A 21,533-nucleotide genomic window follows, 5' to 3' on the forward strand; every position below is an offset into this window, starting at 1 on the left:
TCACTATTACAGAGCAAGCTGCACTTCTGTCCCCTTACTTGTCTAAGTCTACCCGTCAGATGGCAGACCTCATGCCTTTTACCTATTCTGGAGTTGAAATCTGCAGTTCTTCTTTGAGTGCTGTCCCTGTGGGTGCTCCACTCCAGGTGATGGTGCATCCCAGTGCCATTAATCGGAAATCTTCGGTAGTAGTGCCTGGCCGGGACACATGCATTCAGCTGCTCTCTCGCGGCATCGTTAGGGTCTGTCTGAGCGTGCACGTCCTGCACCCCCCTCAGTTCCTTCTCAGCTGTCCTCGGCTGAAGATGTTCAGCACTGCCCTGAGTCCCATCTTCAGCCGAGGACGGTTGAGAAGGAACTGGGGGGAGGGCGGGGGGACGCATGCACTCAGACCCTAACAACTAGACCCTGGGCAGAAGTAGCCTATGAATAAATTGTGTTTACCCAGCAGGTCTGACTGAATTCAGGAATCTTTGGGAGTCTGACCAGTAAAGTACTATGATCAGACAGCATTCTTAAATCCAAAATCCTTATCTGTTTTAAAGTCCTTTTTCTCTAAATGCTTTCTTCCTACTGTTTAAAATACACTCTAGGTACATGTCTATATTATTTAATGGTTTACCATCCCATGATGGTAACCTGAGCAGGCCTAGCTACTTCATAAACACCCACAGGTGCCTGCATTTCAGCCTGGTTCTCCTGAACAACTATCCCCCTCTCGAGTTTCTTTTTAAAACCTGTCGTTTCTTTTGTTCTCCTGTGTTCTGGGGCCTTTGCCTGTACTAGCACTGCCTCTTAACCCTTAAATGTTTGCATAAAAGTGGCTTATCTTGAGCCATTCTTTACCTTCCTGTTAACCCCCTGTTAAACTACACCAATATATTTATATGGTAAACATCCCAATAACCACTTCAACATACAGTAGTCACAGGTAGAAAACTGCTTAAAGAAGACAATTTTAATCTTGCTTGTGAAAGACAGAAGAAATGTATTATACAACTTACGTGTATTAGAAACACTGAGTTGATGTTACCTATAAGATAATAGACCATAAATGGGCACTTTTTTGGTCTTGAAATATCTTATCTAGAAGCCTAAACCACAAAATTGGTGTTTCAACATGTGATTTCCCCCCAATTACAAAGCAGTTGTCAAGAGATTAGTAATGGCCCTAGAGAGAGCACACTGCTATGCTGCATGTGCCCTGATTGATTTCTTAATACCATGTGAGGTTGATCCAACTTGGGGATCCCTATAGAGCAGGGGTAGGCAACCTATGGCATGCGTGCCGAAGGCGGCACGCGAGCTGATTTTCAGTGGCACTCATACTGCTCGGGTTCTGGCCACCAGTCCAGGGGGCTCTGCATTTTAATTTAATTTTAAATGAAGTTTTTTAAACATCTTAAAAACCTTATTTACTTTACATACAATAGTTTAGTTATATATTATAGACTTATAGAAAGAGAGAGTCTAAAAACGTTAATGTATTACTGGCATGCGAAACCTTAAATTGGAGTGAATAAATGAAGACTCAGCACACCACTTCTGAAAGGTTGCCGACCCCTGCTATAGAGTAATTGAAGAAGGTTGTTTTGAACTGTTTCGTTGGGCATGGTGCTGTTTTAGGGCCCTGGTAGCACCTCCCCTTGCTCTAACAGTAGCAAAATGTAGTCTTTTTGGATTACAGATAGTCTGTTTTAAACAAGAATAGACCTCACAATATTAGCATCCTCAAATACAGTGTTTTGGAATGTTAGAGTTTGGAGCCTAAAGTTACCCTGCAAAGGTTGCAAACGCTAATAGACTTAAAGGCAAGACTTATTCTTGGCAAGACATGCTTCTTACCTCAGAACTTTCAGACTGTTGGCTGAGCAAATAGATGCAGTGTGAACTTAGACCTATAAATATCACTTTACAACATTATGTAAATAGTAAAACTAAAATCTAGTTTCTTTGAAAAAATTATGCCTCTGGGTTCAAAATAAGTCAGATCAATCAGTGTTTACAAAACAATATATAAATGTCCTGCACCATAAAGGATGGGAGGGAAATATCAATACCTTGATGATGATTGTTGTAGGAAAGAGTGAATTTTTTAAAGGCAGTGGTATGGCTGGAAGGCTGAAATCTACAAATGTACAGTAAGTTTAAGGTATTGGCTAACAACATTATCTTACAATAGCTTGGCAATGTAGTGACCATTTTGAGCATAGGGAGTTCCTGTTTAAACAGTTGCTTCTTATAGAATTCCAACGGGATCCTGTCAGATCCATACAATCAATTGTTTAATCATAGCAGCTGCATCTTAATTAGTTGAAACTTGTCAATCCCATTACAGACTTGCCTTTCTAAATCAATGCAATAGAAATGAGGAAATACAAGTCACACAGTGCAAAGACACCCGCCCTCCCCCCCCACACACACACACACCCAACTCCCCATAGTATTTGATTATGACAAACGTGGAAAAATTGCATATGGATAAAGAATTGTCTGTCAGCCTAATACAGTGATCTCCAAACTGTGGAGCACGCCCCCCTAGAGGGGCATGAAGGAATGTCAGATGGGGCCCAGGCCAGGCCCCACAGGGGGCGGGGAGGGAGAACCACCCAACCCCACTCTGCCACAAGCCCCACTCAACCCCCTGCCACAGCCCTGCTTCCAGACCTGGTCCCAGCTCCACTCCTGGCCCCAGCTAGAGCCTCAGCTCCATTCCTGGCCTCGGCTCTCAGCCCCAATCATGGCTCTGCTCCCGACTGCAGTTTCAGGGGTGGGGGGATTGGCGTGGACAGGTTCCATTTCAGGTAACGGGATGGGGGGGGGGGGTGATGGAAAAAGTTGTGGGACCACTGGCTTAATATATGGGCTCAGGGGCTCTGAGTCCTGCAGTTTGGCTACATTAAAAGCAAGAAGATAGTTCACTTAAAAGCTTCTTACAAATAGGAAAAGTTAAATTTGCTACATCTGGACAAATTGGCAAAAATCAGGTCTTCCTAATGACTTTTCAGTCATAGATGTAGATCAGGGATTGGCAACGTTTGTCACGCAGCTCGCCAGGGTAAGCACCCTGGTGGGCCGGGCCAGTTTTATTTACCTGCTGACGCGGCAGCGGGCGAGCGATGTGCTGACCACGGCTTCTTGCCGCCCCCATTGGCCCGGGATGGCGAACCGCGGCCAGTGAGGGCTGCGATCGGCCGAACCTGCCGCGTCAGCAGGTAAATAAAACTGGCCCGGCCCGCCAGGGTGCTTACCCTGGCGAGCCGCGTGCCAAACGTTGCCGACCCCTGATGTCGATTAACATGTTCCTTTCCAATGCACGAGTCTCCAGTTAATCAGTGCCAAATTTAAAGCCAGTGGAGGCCAGTTGCAATATTGACAACTCTTTATTGGTTCAGGAAAAAACATTAGGACAATCCTACATTGGATCAGCTGAATTCCCCTGCACTATATTTAGAGTATATTGTGTCTTTGTAAACTACATTAAAACTTAGGTTAAGAGGTAGTTTATGTATAAAGAATGGAGCATTCCTAAGCACACCAAGGAGGTGGAAGACCTGGTGAACAGTGTCCTCTTTCTTCCTGAAAAATTACCTTTTGAATTCATCTAAATTTGTTCTTCTTAGTGTGAGGATGTGTATTACTGAAAGTCTTCTGCTAATGTGTTAAAACAATTCTGACTTCCCAAGACCAGCATCACAAAACGTCCATGTACTCTACCATGTTCAAACAAGCTTTTATATGTGTGCGAGATAGTGAAAATAAAAACAAGTTCATGATGGGTGTAAAGTTGGGGAAGGAACCGAAGCCTTAGTCACAGAAATTACATATTGCACTAAAAACCGAATGTATAATACATTCTTCATAAAGATGTTGGGAGAGGAAGCAGCACATCGTGGAATATTATCAGTGCTGGTTATAATGTTATGTTTCTATCCATTTGCATCTGAAATGGATGAGACCAAAATGAACGTAAGAAAGGACAATTTGCTGCAAAAATGGAAATTCTTTAAATGTAGATCTGGGGTAAACGAATGGAAAGCTTTTCTTAATTTCCACTGTGTTTACATCTCAAACTTCAGGCCTGAGAACTGGTGTGCATTTTAAAGATACTTTTGGTTTAAATGTTGTAAAATTACAACATTAGTGAAGACTTTGAGGCAACAAGCAAATAATTTACACATTCTGTAGAACTAATCTCCAGGGCTTTGGGGAGAGGCGATAGGAGGGAACCTGGCTAAGGGCTGAATCAGCAGAGTGCTGTATCTTGGAACTCCAGTACATAAGTTTTAAAAACTTGAAGACTTTGAGGAACAGAGAGATTTTGTAATGCCACTAACTCAACCCACACATTCTGGGATAAATGTTTTGTGTTTTCTCCAAGCCTTTAAATAGGTTGTAAACTTACTATTGGATAGAATGGCAAGCACGTCCTCACACGAGTTGCTTTGGTGATTTGAAGTGTAAAAGACTTTGTAGCTTGTTTTTTTTAATGACTTAGCTCTTAAACAGTTATACTAATCCTTGTGTTGGTAAACCTCCTAACTCTTTCATCCCCCTTTGCGCGCGCACCCACGCGCACACACACACCCATGACACTGATACCACTAGCTTTCCTGCAATCTAATATTCGCACTTTCTGGAAAGTCCCGCAGCCCACCTCCAGACATCCAGCTTCTGCTGTCTTCCCCCAAACCCTGGAAATCTGTCCTTCACCTGAGCCTCTCTCAGCCCCGAACACCAGTTTCCATTCATCTATCTGACTCAGATACTGGGTACCATTCTACTGGTTAAGATAAAACTAAAATGTAACTCGTGGAACTTGGTTAGATCTTTCTTTCAATAATAAACTCAGTCCCCCGGAATTCAACTCTGTTTAGAAATGTGAAAATCTGTTTTTGGAGAATTTAAAATGCATTTTGAGTTAGGGATATTTGAGTAGAAGATTTTGATAGAGGTCAAATGTTGATAAGAATAACATGCATAGCACGTGGTAGGTGTGCAGAAAGCTAATAGGGGAACTTGACATTGTATGACTTGAAAGGAAGTAGAGTTTTAGAGATACTTTGCAATGTTGTGATGTGATGCTGTTATTTAGCGGCTGGACATTGACTACTCTCACTTCATTTATGTTTGGAAAGAGGCTTGAATAAACCCAAGTAAATCTCAGTTGTAGACTGTTATCTGAATGTTAGTCAATGCTAAATGTTAGTGAGTGCTAAATTTCCCCCAGGTTGTCAGTTGTTGCCGCCAAAGAGCCTCCTGGAGAAAGCCCCTGACAGAAAATTCACTAGTAACAGAAAACACTTGTGATCTCTCCTCTGCTGAGGGTCATAGGTGACTGGCTTAACCCAAATGTTGGGGGTCCTGGGAGCTAATTCAGCACATCTCCTTATAGCCTCTGCAGGCAGGGATCCTAAGGAGCCCGGGTGGTATTAAAACTTCCCTACCTCTGAGGAAACCCTGAAAGGACAGGAGGTGACATCACCTGCCCTTCCGTGGGGTCAGTGCCAGCCCTGTATTAGTGCAAGGGGGCCTGCCTGGCCTGCCTTGCGCCTCCATGCAGAGAGTTCAGCGAATCAGGCCTATTAAACAGATTTTAGCTAATTCCTGGGTAAAGTGACCCTTTTAAAATAAATTGGCCCTTTATCATATTAACATCTTGTTGTTATTAACTCTGTTCCACATCCTTACATTCATATTTTTGAAATGCTTGAAAAGCAACTAATTGTTTATAGATATCTGATGAAACAGATGGTAACATATGCTGATCACACCTACTGACACAGCATATAAAGTATATTAGTGTGAAAAATCCCATGCAGAGGCTGGCAAATCCTAAACAAAGCTTTAAAATTTTAATGGTTTTAAAAAAGAAATCACACGCACCCTGCTGCAGGTTTTTCTGCTGCCATTGTGCCCATGGTTACATCTCCAGCCCACTGGTAGTCCTATTTGGGGAAGAAGGCTTCCTCCCCCCTTTGTGCCAGAGACTGTTACCCAAGCAGTACGTGCTCCTTTCTCCTCCCCTTTGAAAGGCTAGTGTATCTCCTCCAGATGCAGCAGCCAAATACTGACCTAACCCTTCCAGTGCCTAATTCAGGAGTCTTGAAGTATTCCAATGGCACTTCTGTCGAAATAGAGAATCTGAAGTAAAAGCTAAATACAAAAATAAATATACCTAGACAGTATAGAAACTGATAATGTAGCATTTGATTAATTCAGGATACAAAATGCACAAGTCTCACTAATAACAGGTTTTTACTCGGTAGCTCCTTGAAATTTGTTATAGGAAATGAGATTGAGTCGCATCTAGATACATGAAGACTTTTAGTATCCAAATACAAGTAACTATAATTGCAACCATAGTAAAGTAAGATAAATATAGCAGAATGGCCTTATGAATTGTGCATATCACAACCTTCTGGAAACCATCAGGTGTGAGGATGGAAAGAATCGGCAGAAGCACGGTAAGTGGGATTGTCGCTGTGATCCTAATGTCCCAGCTAGCGGTTGGTCTGACAGTTTTTTACAACCCTTTTACTTCAAGTCCCCACACATCTGGAACCATATTTGATTGGGTTTCAGCCTCCTGCCCACATGTTACACTGGGAAAGAGTAATGAGTGTTCTGACTGGTCGTAGAAATTATTTACATCAGTACATCTCTATAAATAAATGTGGTTTCACTTCATGGTTGTGTGCCAAAAAGCCCCTAAAATCTGCTAATTTAAGATCAGTTTGTTGTTTTGTATTTTCTCACAAGATGCATATTGCTAAATCTTATAGCCCTAAGTCAAACACTTAGGTCTGGTCTACATGAGAAAATTAGGTTGGTTAAATCCCCTCAGTCAGGGATGTGAAAAATCTACAACCCTGAGCCGCGTAGTTAAACTAACCCAAGTCCCCGTGTAGACAGCACTAGGTCAATGGAAGAATTCATCTGTTGACCTAGCTACTGCCTCTTGAGAAGGTAGATTACCTGCACTGCCAGTGTCTACACTCAAGTGCTACAGCAGTGCAGCTGCAGCGATGCCGCTGTAGCGTTTTAAGTGTAGACGAGCACCAAGGCTAACTAGTCATAGCTAACTGCTGGGCCCTGTTAGGCCTCAAGCTTATTGCAAAGTCTATTTCAAGTACTTTTACATCTTCTGTTCCTGTGAATTATAGCTTTAATTGTTTTTATTATCACTTCCTTAAGCACCGTAGCATTTCCTAACGTATAGCTTATAGTTTGATCCCAGGTACGAACCTCTCAAGATCAGGTCAGGGGTCAATAGGCAGACTCGCTTTAGAAGGGAACCAGCAGGATACAAATGGGATGAAGTCAAGAAGACAGCATAAGAATCCTGAGCTGATATCCATTTTGATATCCTGGGCCTAGATGAGAGGGTGGGGAAGGAGGAGCTGAAAAGCAAGGTGGCAGGTAGCCGTAAGTGTTACTGTTTGAAGACTGAATGTGGGCAGAAATTGCTCTGTAGATTGTAGTATGAGAACAGCTGCTAGTTTAAAAACAGACTGATGTGCTTCGGGGGTTTTGTTTGTATTTCACGGAGTTAGAACAATGAAGATAAAGTGGGAACAGCACAAATGTTGAAAAATAAATAAGTCTATTTAAAAGTTCTTCCAGTTCTTATACTAAATGGGACAAACATAAATTTAAGGGCTTGTTTATTTACTGGTGTAGTTATGTCTGAATAACACCCCCTGTGGATATGTCTTTTAAAGAAGTATAAGCTAAATCAGAAAAAGGTACTTTCTAATTCTAACGTAAGTGTATCTTCATGGGAAATTATAGCAGTAAATTTCTTTTTTTATGTAAACAAGCCCTAAACGTCCTTTTAACTGCTGTAACATTACCAGAGTAAACATTCTAGTGTGAGCGGCAAGATATTGACTACTCTAAGCCCATTGGGACAGATAATGAATTACAGATGAAAGCAATTAATCTTTTTGCTCACAACTTTAACTTTTCTACTGGTCACTACCAGCACATCTAGAAAAGACAAAACCTCTCATTGTTTCTTACATTTGGCTTCCAGGTGAGGCACTTCCATTTCAGTGCCTCAAGTCATAGTCATAGTGAAGTATATTGAAGGTTAGCACATCGAGACACATGATTCAGACACTGGAGTTGGATATAAATGAAGGTGACTTAATTGTCATTAAATGCATATCTGCAGTTAAGCGTGCCTTTGTGGAAGGGGGGAGGGGTTCTGGCGGCAGAATGGTAAATGGCTTTGTCCACATTTAGAGCATGCAGAGTTTTAAATTTTGAACACTTTTTGCCACCCTTAAGTAAGCCACCTATGTTTTCTGTAAAGCAGAGATTTTAACACTGAAGTTACGCTTATACAGGTGTTAAAAGCATCTGAGAAGGAAGGCTAAGCTGTTCTTGCTTTGCACATTTTTTTCTCCGAAGTAAGTATGTTGACCATTGGCTGTCACCCAAGCCCATTTTTTCTCTTTTGGCTTGAGCTGAACACTTTACTTTTTCAGTCACTTTGATTGCAAAGCAGGAAAGTCACTTCTCCATTGACTCTATTTCCTGTCAAGCAGCAGTAAAAATAAATTGAATAAAATAGGGAGTGAGGATGTAATGCAATTCCCAACTTTATTACAGCTTTTTTTAATTACACACTTCCACTAACCTCTACACTTGGCTCTGATCCCTTTCCAGCAGAAACAGGCAGCTGTCTGTCTCCATTAGCCCTGGGAGGAGTCGTCGTCCTGCAGGAGTGGTGACTGACAGCTTTTGAGTTCTTATTGCTGCAGTCCCCAAATACTAACATAACTAGATTTTTCTTCCCCTGCCCCCCAAATTCCATTCCATCTTTATTTTTTCTCCCCCACAATCTTTCAGTCCACATCTACTGACTTTCTCCCTCTCATACTGTATCTCCAGCTTCCAGCAGCCAACTTGGCTCAGAGCCACAAAAAAGCTGTACTCCTTGAGCTGGGCTACAGCTGCAGGGAAACAGACTGTGCGAAGAGAGCTGTATGCGCAAAAAAGTGAAGTCCATCACATAGGTTATTCCAAAAAGAGGACTGCTGATCACTGCTTCTCCAACTGCTGCTCAGCCCTGTGCACCGTTCCCTAACATGTCCTCCAATTCCCATGCTCAGCAAACAGTTACCTATAGAGTCATAGACTTTAAGGTCATCTAGTCTGACCTCCTGCAGAACGCAGGCCACTGAATCTCACCCACCCACTCCCGCAACAAACCCCTAACCTATATCTGAGCCATTGAAGTCCTCAAATCATGGTTTAAAGACTTCAACCTATGACCTGCTGGTTAGCTTGCTCTTCGAGTTCTCCAAAATAAATCTACAGTTTTTGTCCCAGGTGACAGATGGTTCCTGTATGTATCCATTTTCTTCTCCTTTGAGGTGGGTGGCTGATTGTTCTGTAGGTGTGTCTATGGTCTAAAAATGCAAATGCACATGCTTGAAAAGGGCCTATCGATACAGCTACAATCAGTCCAGAAAATGTATATTAAAAAAAAAGCCAAGAAGCCATGAGCGGTATTCTGCTTAGACCACAAACTGTATGTACAGAATTAAAGGCCTGATAGCCCAGATGGAATTTGTGCATACTACTCCAGGTTGGCAGCCACATTGTGGGTGGAGATGGAATGTGCCTCAGTAAAAGACAATTGTGAAGCCACTACCGGGCCTTGCACTAATGTTAGCCAAACCTTACAAGCTGGATTCCAGAGTTTCAGCTGAGAGTCTGGCACAGAGCTTCTTCCTGGTGAGGTTTCCCCTTAAACTTCACACTGATCCTATAGTCAGCCTTTGAGTTTTCTTTATCCGTTTCTTATCGCTCTCATGCTGCTGACTACTTCCCAAGTACAAGGGTTCATAGCCATACCTGCTTGTTGGAAAGAGAATCTTACCTCTCAACTTTTAATGAGGCACTTTCACTGACTTAGCTCTCCCTTTTTGTGGGGGATATGTGGAAAACCAAAATCACGTTTTTCCTAGTAAGACTCACTGCCTTTTCTGAATGGCTTTTGTATAGTTCATTTTTTGTGTTCAATTTTGTCAGCATTAGTATGTTAGAAATTGCAGCTTTTGAGAAAATGCTTTATCGAGGGGAATATAGGGCCTGCTCTGATAACTGTAATCACCTCCATCATTGCAGGGAAAGGTAGCTGATCAGGGTGCAAGATTTAGTGACTATACTTTTTTCTAAGGAAAAAATACCAAGACAGTTTTCTTTTTCAGAGCATACATTGTGCAGATACAAGCAGCATGTGTGTCACTGGCATTAATGTTAACTGGTTTTAATACTTCCTGAAGTATGTTTTTATGCTAGCAATTGCAAAGGGAACTAGGAGAAGGATAAAATCAGGATTCCAATGCTCTACACTACCAGCCTCTGTTTTGGTAGTCATGGTTACTAGCAAAATACAGGCTGAGAGAACTTCTGGAGGGTTGCCCATTTTATCCTTCTCTTCTAGGGTTCTCATTACTCAGATTCATGTCTGGAGAGTTGTGGGTGTCTAGATCCTGCTCTTTTGACTGACAGGCTGATAATTCGTTAAATAAACCATGCTGGGGGGAACAGGTCCAGCAGTTCCTGTACCAGACCGTGAGTATAGAGTCTTGGAGAGAGAGAGGTTCTGCTTCCATCTTATCTGCCAGGATGAAACACAACTGACACTTGGCCTTGACTGAATAACAGGATCCTAAACATAGGACATACTGCCCTTGCATCTTCCTATTGCACATCCAATACAATACTGGCTGTGATGAATCTGATTTAGTCCATACCGTAATTGTCGTAGGATGAATTACAACTTATTCCTATTCAAAACAATTGCTGAACATTTGTGAGGTTTAAAAAATTGTTGGGAACCCAAATATCTTTGAAATCCATTTTCTTAGGCAATAGGAAGTTTCCTTCAGAAACTTTCAAAACTCTAGAGAGCCATATTCATAACAGTTTAGTAAATGAGTGTATTCAGTACACTCAAGTGTAAATTTTCTTCATTACTTTCCTGGGGTGGAGGGAAAGTAAAACTTGTGCTTTTGAAAGCAAGGGACTGAGCACACCAGACAGAGTGCAGTCCCTTCAGTGCCATTTTTCAGCCCTTCATCTCTGTTAGGCAGCTTGCCACTCATGCTAAATTGTAATTATTTGTTTACATTATAGAACCTATCAAGCTCATTTTCACTTGTGACTTAAATCAGGTTTTCAGCCCAAATCTTCAGGGCTGAAAAAGAAACATAACATAGTAGTCTCCCTAGCCCAATATAACTTCTCTGCATTTTTTCCCCAATCGTTGCTAATTTCCAAGATCCCTTGAGTAAGTAAGCCTGCTTCTCCAGTCTGATTCATTCAGTGCCATTATAACATGTTTAACATCACCATCACTCTGTAATTAGTGAGTTATATTTAAAGAATGGGTTGTGACACTTCTGAATGAATCAGGTGGAAAAAAATGGATTTTATAAAAGCAGGCGCATCTGTTGCTTACACTGTTTTGCTCACAGCTTTGGGAAATGATATACAGCTTTAAAAAGGCGCAGTGGAAAAAGGTATAGACTAAACTTTAAGTTAATTCGTTCCAAAGCTTGTGTTTGAAAACAAAAATCGGTATTGTTTTTTTTATCATGGCTGTAGGAGTTTAGGCTAGAGGGGACCAGTAGATCATCTAGTCTGACCTCTTGGATATCACAGGACACCAATACCACCCAGCAACCACACACTAAACCCAGCAACTGAAATGAAACCAAAATATTAAAGCCCTCAGGAGACTAGACTCTGCTGTGCCCCAGGCAGAAAATAGAAGGAACCATGGTGCATCAGTGCTTGAGGTTCCTGCAATGGCAGGAAAATGATTAAATGAGACACCCAGATAATCCTGGCAAGTGACCCACATCCACATGCTGCAGAGGAAGGCGGCAAAACAAACAAACCCAAGGTCACTGCCAATCAGACCTGGGGGGAAATCTTTCCTGACCTCATATATCGGGATCAGTTGGTCCCTCAGTATGTGAGCAAGAATCAGCCATCCAAGCACCGAACAAATGTGCTCGATGCCACTTCAGAGCTCTGGCCCGTGCCATGCAATGTTTCTTCTCCAGTTGTAGCCGTCCCTGATTCTTCACAGGAAGGAGATTTTAAAAAACCCAAAACAAAACACTGCCAGAATAGAGTGGGTGGGGGTGAGGGAAATCCCTTCCTGACCCCTGTCAGTGACTGGCTGAAACCCTGAAGCATGAGCGTTAGGAACATAGACATAAATTGGAAATGAGCCCCAGGATTGTTGAACCATTCCTCCTACCATCACAGGCAACCCAGTCATACAATCTCACACAATTTGTACAGCGTGCTCTCAAAACCAGTTAAGTTGTTTGCCCCCTCAACTCCTATTAGGAAACTGTTCAAGAATAACAGCCTTCTGAAGGTTAGAAACCTCCTAATTTCCAGCCTGAACTTGTTCATGGTCATTTTATATCCATTTGTTCTTGTGCCAACATTGTTGTCTAGCTTAAATAGCTCTTCACCATCCCTGAAATTACCCCCAATGTATTTATAGAGAGCAAACATATCGCCCCTTGGCCTTTTTTGCTAGACTAAACAAGCTAAGCTCTTACAGTCTCTTCTCATAAGACAGAGCCTCCATTCCTCTGATCATCCCAGTAGCTCTTGTCTGCACCTATTCTAGTTTTAAATGAATCTTGAACATGGGTGACCAGAATTGTACACAGCATTCCAAATAAGGACTTACCACTGCCTTGTCCAATGGCATTAATGCTTCTTTATCTGTATTGGAAATGCCTCGCTAATACATCCTAGGATTGTATTTGACTTTTTCATAGCTGTATCACACTGGTAGCTCATAGTCCTCCTCAGATCAACCCCTACACCCAGATCTATCTCCTCTGTTGCTTCCAGCTATACTGTCTCTGCTCCTCCATGGAGCTGCTGCTGGCCACAGCTGCTCAGAACCACAAACCTCCTTATCAGCACAGAGCCATGTAGGGGCTGATGGGGTGTCCCTCCCCCGCCCATCATGTGCCCAGGTGAGCAGAGCATGCCCCTTGTCCCAGCTCCTGCTCCTCTGAGAGTGTCCAGGGGACAGGTTGGGACAAGGCTTTGTGGCTGCTGGCCAAAACCTTTTTAAAAAAGACTATGTATCTGACTGAAAATAGTTCTAGGCAAAGATTCCTGTGCAGTGTTTGAAACCCAAACATTGGAGCACTAGAACCCTGAAAGTGAAATGAGTTTTAAAGTAGTAGAATGGATTTTTTTTTCATTGTCTACGCTTAGAGAAATGCAGAAAGTAAAGCACATAAGTAGTTACCAACTACATTACATTTCTTTAAATTCTTTCATTTGTAATCAGTGTTGTCATTATCTGGCTAGTCGGGCTACTTGTGAGCTAGTTTTTAAGTGGCTTTAAGCTATTAATGCAGTAGGAATCTGGCAACCTGAATTCCATTCACAAAACATTATGCGCTAGTTGGGCCTTTGCTGCCGATGCGGGGTCTACAGTTCTTCAAGTATCTTCTCTGACTTCATATTTGCACCTCCTCTCTGGTCTGAATACTATTTCTCTGCTGCCCATGTATGGAATACACATAGAGACTAGTACTCGAAGAAGAAATGGAAGTTCCTTACATCTAATTAAAAGCTCTTCGAGTTGTGTGGTGCCTATCTGTATTCTGCTCCTCCTTCCTCTCTGCTTTGGATCTTATTGGATTTGCAGTAAGAGGTATTCTTAAATATAGGTACAATGTTAGCTACTCTCTAGTCTTATCTCTCCAGCCCTGAATAGATCATCATCATCATCACTCCCATAACCACATTGGTCGTTGGGGCAATCAACCAATTGTCTCCACCCCGACGATTGTGTGTCAGTGCTCGAGTCTCCGCAAAGTCCATTCCTGTCCACTCTTTTGTCAGTCCATCTCTTCTTCTGTCTACCTCTTCTTCTCTTCCCCTGTACTGTCCCTTGGGGGATGATCTTGGATAGGCCTGATGAGCTTGTTACATGGCCGTACCACTTCAGCTTGCGCTTCTTCACGGTTGTCAGGAGGTCTTCATGTGACCCAGTGCATTGGGTGATGATGTTGTGGACCTCTTCGTTAGTGACAGTCGAAGTAGGAGAAGCCCAGGATTTTACAGAAGTATTTCATCTCTACAACCTGTATTTTCTGTTCAAGTTCTGCCGTAAGGGTCCATGTGTCTCACGCATACAGAAAAATTGAGATGACCAGTGCGTGTAGCAGTTTCAGTTTGGATCTCAGGGAGATGTTCTTATTCCTCCAAATTGGCTTTAGCTTCGCCGCTGCTGCTGCTGTTTGTGCAGTTCTTGCCAGAATTTCTGCCTGTGATGATTGCCCCCAAGTACTTGAACTGTTTTAATGTCTCCAGCTCTTGTCCACTGACAGTGATATGTGAGCTGATCCCGTCACATTTGTTTGTGTTCAGCTTGGTTTTCTCTGCAATGATTTCCATGCCATATTTTGCAGAGGTTTCATCCAATCATTTCACAAGGTTGGCACATCTTCGCTGCCTACCAGGCCATCAATGTCATCAGCAAACCGAAAATTTGAGATTGTTCACGCCCCCCCAATGCTGACTGATATCCTGAATAGATAGACTTAGTAAAAACCTTGTTACTGGGCTAGGAATCTCATGTGCCAATTCATTCAGTATTCTGGGATGGAATTTATCCCCCCTCCACCCTATTTCAGTGCATTAAACTAAGTTTTTTTTCTTTAGTGTCAGATGTAGTAATTTCCATTTCTCTTCTTGGCTTCTGGTGGCAATATGATGGGATAATGTTTCCAACTAGCTTCCCTAAAATATGGAAAATAAAACTTTTTGGATAATGCTGAATCAAGGAAAGGTTCTAAGATCAATGTTTCTTACTGAAGTTCCAGAGGCTTTTTACTCTAGAAATTGAGTGAATAGCGTGTATAATATGTACTCTATAGTCTCTCTATATACTCTATATTCAAAACTTAAGCTGTTGGGATTTGCTGAAGTCACATTGTATTTTTTCCTTAGTAGATGGAAGCAATTTGAAGGCAGGCTTGAAGAAGCCTCTCAGTGGTTGACTGAAGAAGTGGGAGCAATTTGGGGAGAGGTAGCAGATAAAACAGCATGAACAAACTTTCTGCCTTTTCATTTTTGGGCTATCAAGGTCTTGTACAGTTAATTCCCAGAACAATTAGGCTGCTGTAAGATTTATTGGCTGGATACAAAGTAGATTGATTTTTTTTTTTTAATTCATCAAATTCCCAGATAATGTGTAGTTCTAATTATGGAAAATGTCGCCTTTTCTGGAGCATTTCATTCCCTGGGTCAGTGTTCTGGCCAAGGTATTTAGGGGACACTGCCTTCAGATGTGTCAAGCACACCCTATTCCATCTAAAATATACCACTTCTGGTGTTACTCCTGAGGGAATTCTGCGCCACTGCATGCGTGCAGAATTCACGTCCCTCCGCAGATTTCTTTGCTTCCCCGCAGAAAATGATGGGGAGGCAAAGTGAAGCTGCAAGAGTGGTCACATGCCCCATCCCCAGCAGCAGCAGGCATTTTGTTTCCAGCACCTGGAACAGCCAGTAGAGAGATCAATCACTGTGTATGTGCCTGGGGATGCGTGGGGGCATGTGGGTCATGTGCCACTGCCTCCTCTCACCCCACCCCATTCAGGTGAGCACAGCTCGCTGACTCTGCCTGGATTCTAATGCTGGTCATCTTCCCCATTGTGCTGGATGCCCTGTTTTCTGTACAATGGTGAGTGCCCGGACGTCCCCTCAGCAGCAACTGGGGCTCTCCTGTTAAGCAGGCCCACTGGACCCCCAGCCCACTGAGCCCCAAACAGCTGCACCTGGACTCGCCAAGCCTTACTATCCCAGCACCTGGACCACCCCCCTGAAGCCCGCATATGACCCCCACTGAGCTCCAACCACCTTCACCTGGACCCCCCTGCAGAGTCCTATTGCCCCTGCACCCAGAACCCTCCAATGAGCCCCTGTGCATCCAGATCCCTCACTGAGCTGCCCGCATCCAGATTGCCCCACACCTGGATCCCCCCACTAAGCTCCTCCATACTTGGATCCTGCGGGGCTGAGTCTGCCTGCCCACCCCTGGTGTTCCTGGCACAGAGGGGCAGGGCGCCTGGGTATTTCTGGAGCAGGCCCGGCCCTTGGGCTGTGTCAGGTGTCGGATGCAGCCTCACCGCTGAGTCCCTGTCCTGGGGAGTATGGGGGCTGCAAGATGATCTCTGACCTCTGTGCAGCCAGTGGTCTGTGCTCCCTACTGTCATGCTGGAGCATCCACATTTATTTATTGACAAATAAAATTTGCAGCATTTTGCTGAATTTTAAAATATTGTGTGCAGAATTATTTTTTGGCTCAACTCCTTCAGGAATATGGTGTGAATAATAACAAGCTAGTTTCAACTTTCTGCAAGTATACATGCATGTAAAATTAACTGCTCATGATATACATGGAAGAGAACACAAACTGGACATGATTATGGCTGAATTAATTTTAAATTAAACAGATATTTAACAGATATTTTATTAGCCCGACTCTGATGGCTATCAGATTGACTGACTGAATGTAACTTACTGATTTAATTGCACGGAATAAAAAAAGAGTAAATTCTGAACATGTAACACATTTTACAGGTTATCAATGTTGCATTGGCTCTTGCTGCGAAACCACAAAGTAAACTAGCGCAAGAAAACATGGATCTCTTCAAAGAACTATGGGAAAAGCAAGTCCGTGTATTGACAGATGCTGTAGATGACATCACTTCCATCGATGACTTCCTGGCTGTTTCAGGTAGCAATACGGTTCCCTACTTGCAAAGAGGCAATCAGCTGTATACTGGGGCTTATCTCAGGAAATCAGCAGTTGTTCCAATATTCCAGAAGTTATTTTTCTCCACCTTTTTGGAGAAGAATGATCACAGTGTAGTTGTGATATATCTGAGCAACTATGCATGCAAGTTCAGCGGTGTAAGGTGTGAAAATGTGAAGTGTGGGCTATTGATGCAAGTAGAACAAGGCATGGTTGAGTTATAAAATATGAAGCAGATTAACTTCAATGGGTACCATATCATGTGTAAATATATTTTTTCTGATATATAATTTGGCAGATACAGCAATTCATCAGTGGTAAAGGATGTTTAATGTTTGTAAATTATATATATTGTAATTGGTATGCACATTAGAGATGCTAAAATGGTTATGTGGGATTGCTCCATGATCCAGTCTCCTAATCTTTACTGTCGTTCAGAGACTTGGCTTGGACACACATTATCATCACTTTAGCCCCTAAAGACTCACCTGTGCATGAACAGATAAAAGAAATAGAAAATAAATATTAAGTGCAAATTAGCTATGAACTAACAAAAAATAAATCCATTTAATTTGCCTCATAAAAGTTGTTCTCAGTGTGTAAACACAAACTAATAGGTGCAGTAAATGACACTCACATGAGAAAATGTTTGTCAAAATGAAAATTCTTTATCTAATTACGATAAATTGGAATTTTCTTTTGAAAGAGTTTGGTAAATGTATTCCTTATTTACCAGATGTGTCTCATACTTGCTGAGGCATTTGTCTACAATAATGAAACTAAAATCCATAATTCACCAGTGCAGCTCCACCAGCAGTTACAATATAGACATAATGCAGGCATTTTTACCTCCATTTAAAAACATCTGAGTCCTGACGACTATAGTTTGCTGCTACCGGTGGAGAATTAAGGATCCAATTTTCCTTGTACAAACAGACTGAACATCTCAAATGCTGTGAAAGTACCAGTATTCAAAAGATGTTCATGGAGGTAAGTTATGTAGGAACTGTAGGAGAGAACTTGAAGCTCTAATTTAAAAAGGAGTTTACAATAAATGTTTGCATTCTGACATCCTATACTTTTAATACCAACTTTGTCTTTGGGATGAGCTCATAGTTGCTTGCAAGGCAGTTGAATACCATGGGGCTCTACATCTTACATCTCCATGGTTGTTACAGTATTGGTAGTTGAAATGGCACAGGAATAGAGGAGCATAGTTCTGGGTAAGGATACTTGTTTTTAGAATAAGTAATTGATGGTCTCATGTTTATGGCCTGTTTGGAATGTGCCAGTGAATATAAACAAATTATAAAAATTGTCAGGGCTGTGCAACATCCTTCTTTATAAGGCCTCCCAGCATGTTTCAATTGTAGATGTGCTTGGAAAAGTTCTCAAACTGCCAAAACAGTTGACTATGACCTATTCCCTCCCAACATCTCACCCCAAGAGAGACACTGGTATTAAACTATAGGAGAAGCAAACTATATTGTTAGACCACTAAGTTTAATTATTCTGAAAGATTTCAGGGTCTTTGCTGATCTTGGTGAGTCACTAGTAGGGTGACCAGACAGCAAGTGTGAAAAATCGAGACCGGGGCTGGGAGGTAATAGGAACCTATATAAGAGAGAGCCCCAAATATCGGGACTGTCCCTATAAAATCGGGACATCTGTTCACCCTAGTCACTAGAAATATTAAGTACCTTTCTCAGGAGCAGTGACTGTCTGAATAAAGAGAAACAGATTACCTCAAATATGCTCTTAGCACAGAATGTCTTTGAAATACTGGAACTTGAGGGCATTGGAGATGATTGAGAGCATTCAGCAAATGGACCTTGTATTTGTATTCAATGAATTCTTAAGGAGATAGATTTGATTTGCAGCAAAGTGATAAGACTTTAAATTTGATTTTAACTTTTACAAACTTTCCATATAAAAGCAATTTACTTTATCTGTTTACCCTTTCTAGCTTACATACTAGCTAACATTTCAAACCTTTTTGGATAAATTAGTGATGGGTATAGTTTATTTGGGGTCATTAAATCATTACACAAAGTCTTCTGGTAATAGACATAAACTGAATGTAAAAGGACTGTTATACAGTGTATCTTGCAGGACAGTTAATTGTTCTGCTCAGTGTGAAGCTGGCGCACTAAATAGGAGATTGACAAGTGTTCATTTCAGGTAGCAAAAGTGTGGGTCACAGAAACAAGTGTATACTTAACTCACCAAGACTCCCAAGTTCTTTATTTGCAGACGACTAATTTTGTTGCTACTATGCTATCTTCTTATCCAACTGGAGAATAAGTAGCAGCTCAAGATTATCTTGGCTATCAATACCAACCCATGCCTGGGAGCACCCTCTGCATCGGGGTTCCACTTGGCACCTTGCATTTCTGTAACTGTTGTAAAAGTGGTTACAGGGCAATGAAGTCATCAGCCCATTATGTCCACATCATTCACTTAGTTCACTAAGGTTAATGTCACCATAGAGACTTTAAGTGGTGTCTGGCATAATTTTATTCATTGAGAAACTCTGAGCAATAAACAGTGTAGATTTTGTTCCGATATTGCAGCTTTATCTACTGTTTTCACTTCCAAGCTCTCTGTCTCTACTTCTTTAAATATTTGTATTACATTTTCTCTTTGCTGGCTCTCCTGTACCTCATATCTGTTCACTGAATTTTCAAATTACTAATGAACACATTTTCCACTCTTACAGCCAAATTCTGCCCTCAGCTGAACTTGTGCAACCCCAGTTGCTTGTGAAATACCCAAGTATAAGTGAGGCAGAATTTTGCTCATGGTGCTTCAAGAATCTCTTGAAATGTGATACCTGGCCTTGCTAATCTTATATAAGCTTAATTATTGTTCTAATGCCTCTACTTGAAAAATGTAGACAGCTGCACCGCTGTAGCACTTCAGTTGTAGGCATTGTCTATGCTGACAGGAGGGGTAGGTAATTGGTTTAAGTAATCCACCTCCCCGGGAGGTGGTAGGTAGCTAGGTCAATGGAAGAGTTACAAAGGGATCTCTCAAACTGGGTAACTGGGCAACAAAATGACTACATTTATCAACACTGAATTTCAAAGTAATGCACATTGGAAAACATAATCCCAACTATGCATACAAAATAATGGGTTCTAAATTAGCTATTACCACTCAAGAAAGAGATCTTGGAGTCATTTGAATAGTTCTCTGAAAACATCCACTGAATGTGCAGCGACAGTCAAAAAAGCAAACAATGTTAGGAACCATTAGGAAGAGGATAGATAATAAGATAGAAAATATCATAGTGCCACCCTATAAATCTAAGTATGCCCACACCTTGAATACTGTGTGCAGTTCTAATCGCCCCAACTAAAAATATATATATAATGGAATTAGAAAAAGTACAGAGAGGCAACAAAAATGATTGGGGATCTGAAACAACTTCCATAGAAAGACTGATTGTTCATCTTGGGGAGGGAAAAAGACAACTAAGGGGGAATAAGGAAATTTACCCCTTATAACAGAAGAACCAAGGACCACCCAATGAAATTAATAGGCAGTCGGTTTAAAACAAACAAAAAGCAGTACTTCTTCACACAACGCATAGTCACCCTGTAGAACTAGTTGCCAGGAGACGTTGTGAAGGCTAAGTCTATAACTGGGTTCAAAAAAAGAACAAGGTAAGTTCCTGGAGGGTAGGTCCATCAGTGGCTGTTAGCCAAGATGGTCAGGGATACAACCCCAAGCTCTGGGTGTCCCTGGCCTCTGATTGACAGAAGCTGGGACTGGATGACAAGGAATGGATCACTTGATAAATTGCTCTGTTCTGTTCAATCCCTCTGAAGCTTCTGGCATCGACTACAGTTGGAAGACAGGATACTGGGCTAGATGGACCATTGGTCTCACCAAGAGTGAACTGTTCTTATGTCTAAGCCGATCTGACCCCCGATGTAACTTTTTAGTGTAGACCAGGCCCAAGACTCTTCCACTAGTTTACACAAATCTTTTACCAGTTGACTCAATATCCTTTTCACCTTTGTTAGTCTTTCAAAATGGCTGTTTCACGATCTGTGTTAGGAATGAAAGAACTCTGCAGGTGTGAGTTGGCAATCCTAATATGATTAGAACAGTGGTAGGAAACATTTGAATCTATAAAAAGCAACAGGGCAGAAATGCCTTACTAGTACGGTGTTTCAGAGCTAGATATTTTTCTGGCTAGCAGCACAATGTTCAAATGTTAATGTTAGATAAAAATGGCACAAATGTACAAAACTGGTATCTAACAATATCAGAACATCAGAGCTAAGACTCTCAGAGCTGGATATCCAAATTTTAGGCAGTTTTGAAAATCTCAGCCTAGGCTTTTATAATTTACCCCTGGAGGAATTCTGAGCTACTGTGCATGTGCAGAATTCATGTCCCCCACAGATTTTCTTTGCTTCTATGCAGAAAATGACAGGAAGGCAAAGGTAAGCTATAATAGTGGTCACATGCCTGCTCCCCAACAGCATGGGCACCTCGTTTCTGGTGTCCAGAGCAGCTTGGGGGGGGGGGGTAAATCACTGCAGAGGCCCATGGGTGTAGTTGGAGGGGCATTGTACTCCCAGAGGCGAGGTATAGGAGGGTACAGGGGGTCATGTGCCACTGTGGCTCCCCCCGACCCCCAAATTTCTGCGAGCACAGAGCTGCCTCTGCCTGGGGCCTATTGCTG

At 42.1% G+C, this 21,533-nt stretch overlaps 1 protein-coding gene across 1 annotated transcript in view; it reads left to right on the forward strand.

The window, feature by feature from the left end:
* CTNNA1 (catenin alpha 1) overlaps window positions 1-21,533 on the forward strand; it is a 222,978-nt gene that overhangs the window by 175,485 nt on the left and 25,960 nt on the right. Inside the window, exon 11 of the mRNA XM_054038540.1 lies at window positions 16,660-16,816. Coding sequence (XP_053894515.1) covers window positions 16,660-16,816 — 157 coding nt within the window. The remainder of the gene's footprint in view (window positions 1-16,659; window positions 16,817-21,533) is intronic.

The sequence above is a fragment of the Malaclemys terrapin genome, chromosome 8, assembly GCF_027887155.1.
Source record: "Malaclemys terrapin pileata isolate rMalTer1 chromosome 8, rMalTer1.hap1, whole genome shotgun sequence".
Taxonomy (NCBI): Eukaryota; Metazoa; Chordata; order Testudines; family Emydidae; genus Malaclemys; species Malaclemys terrapin.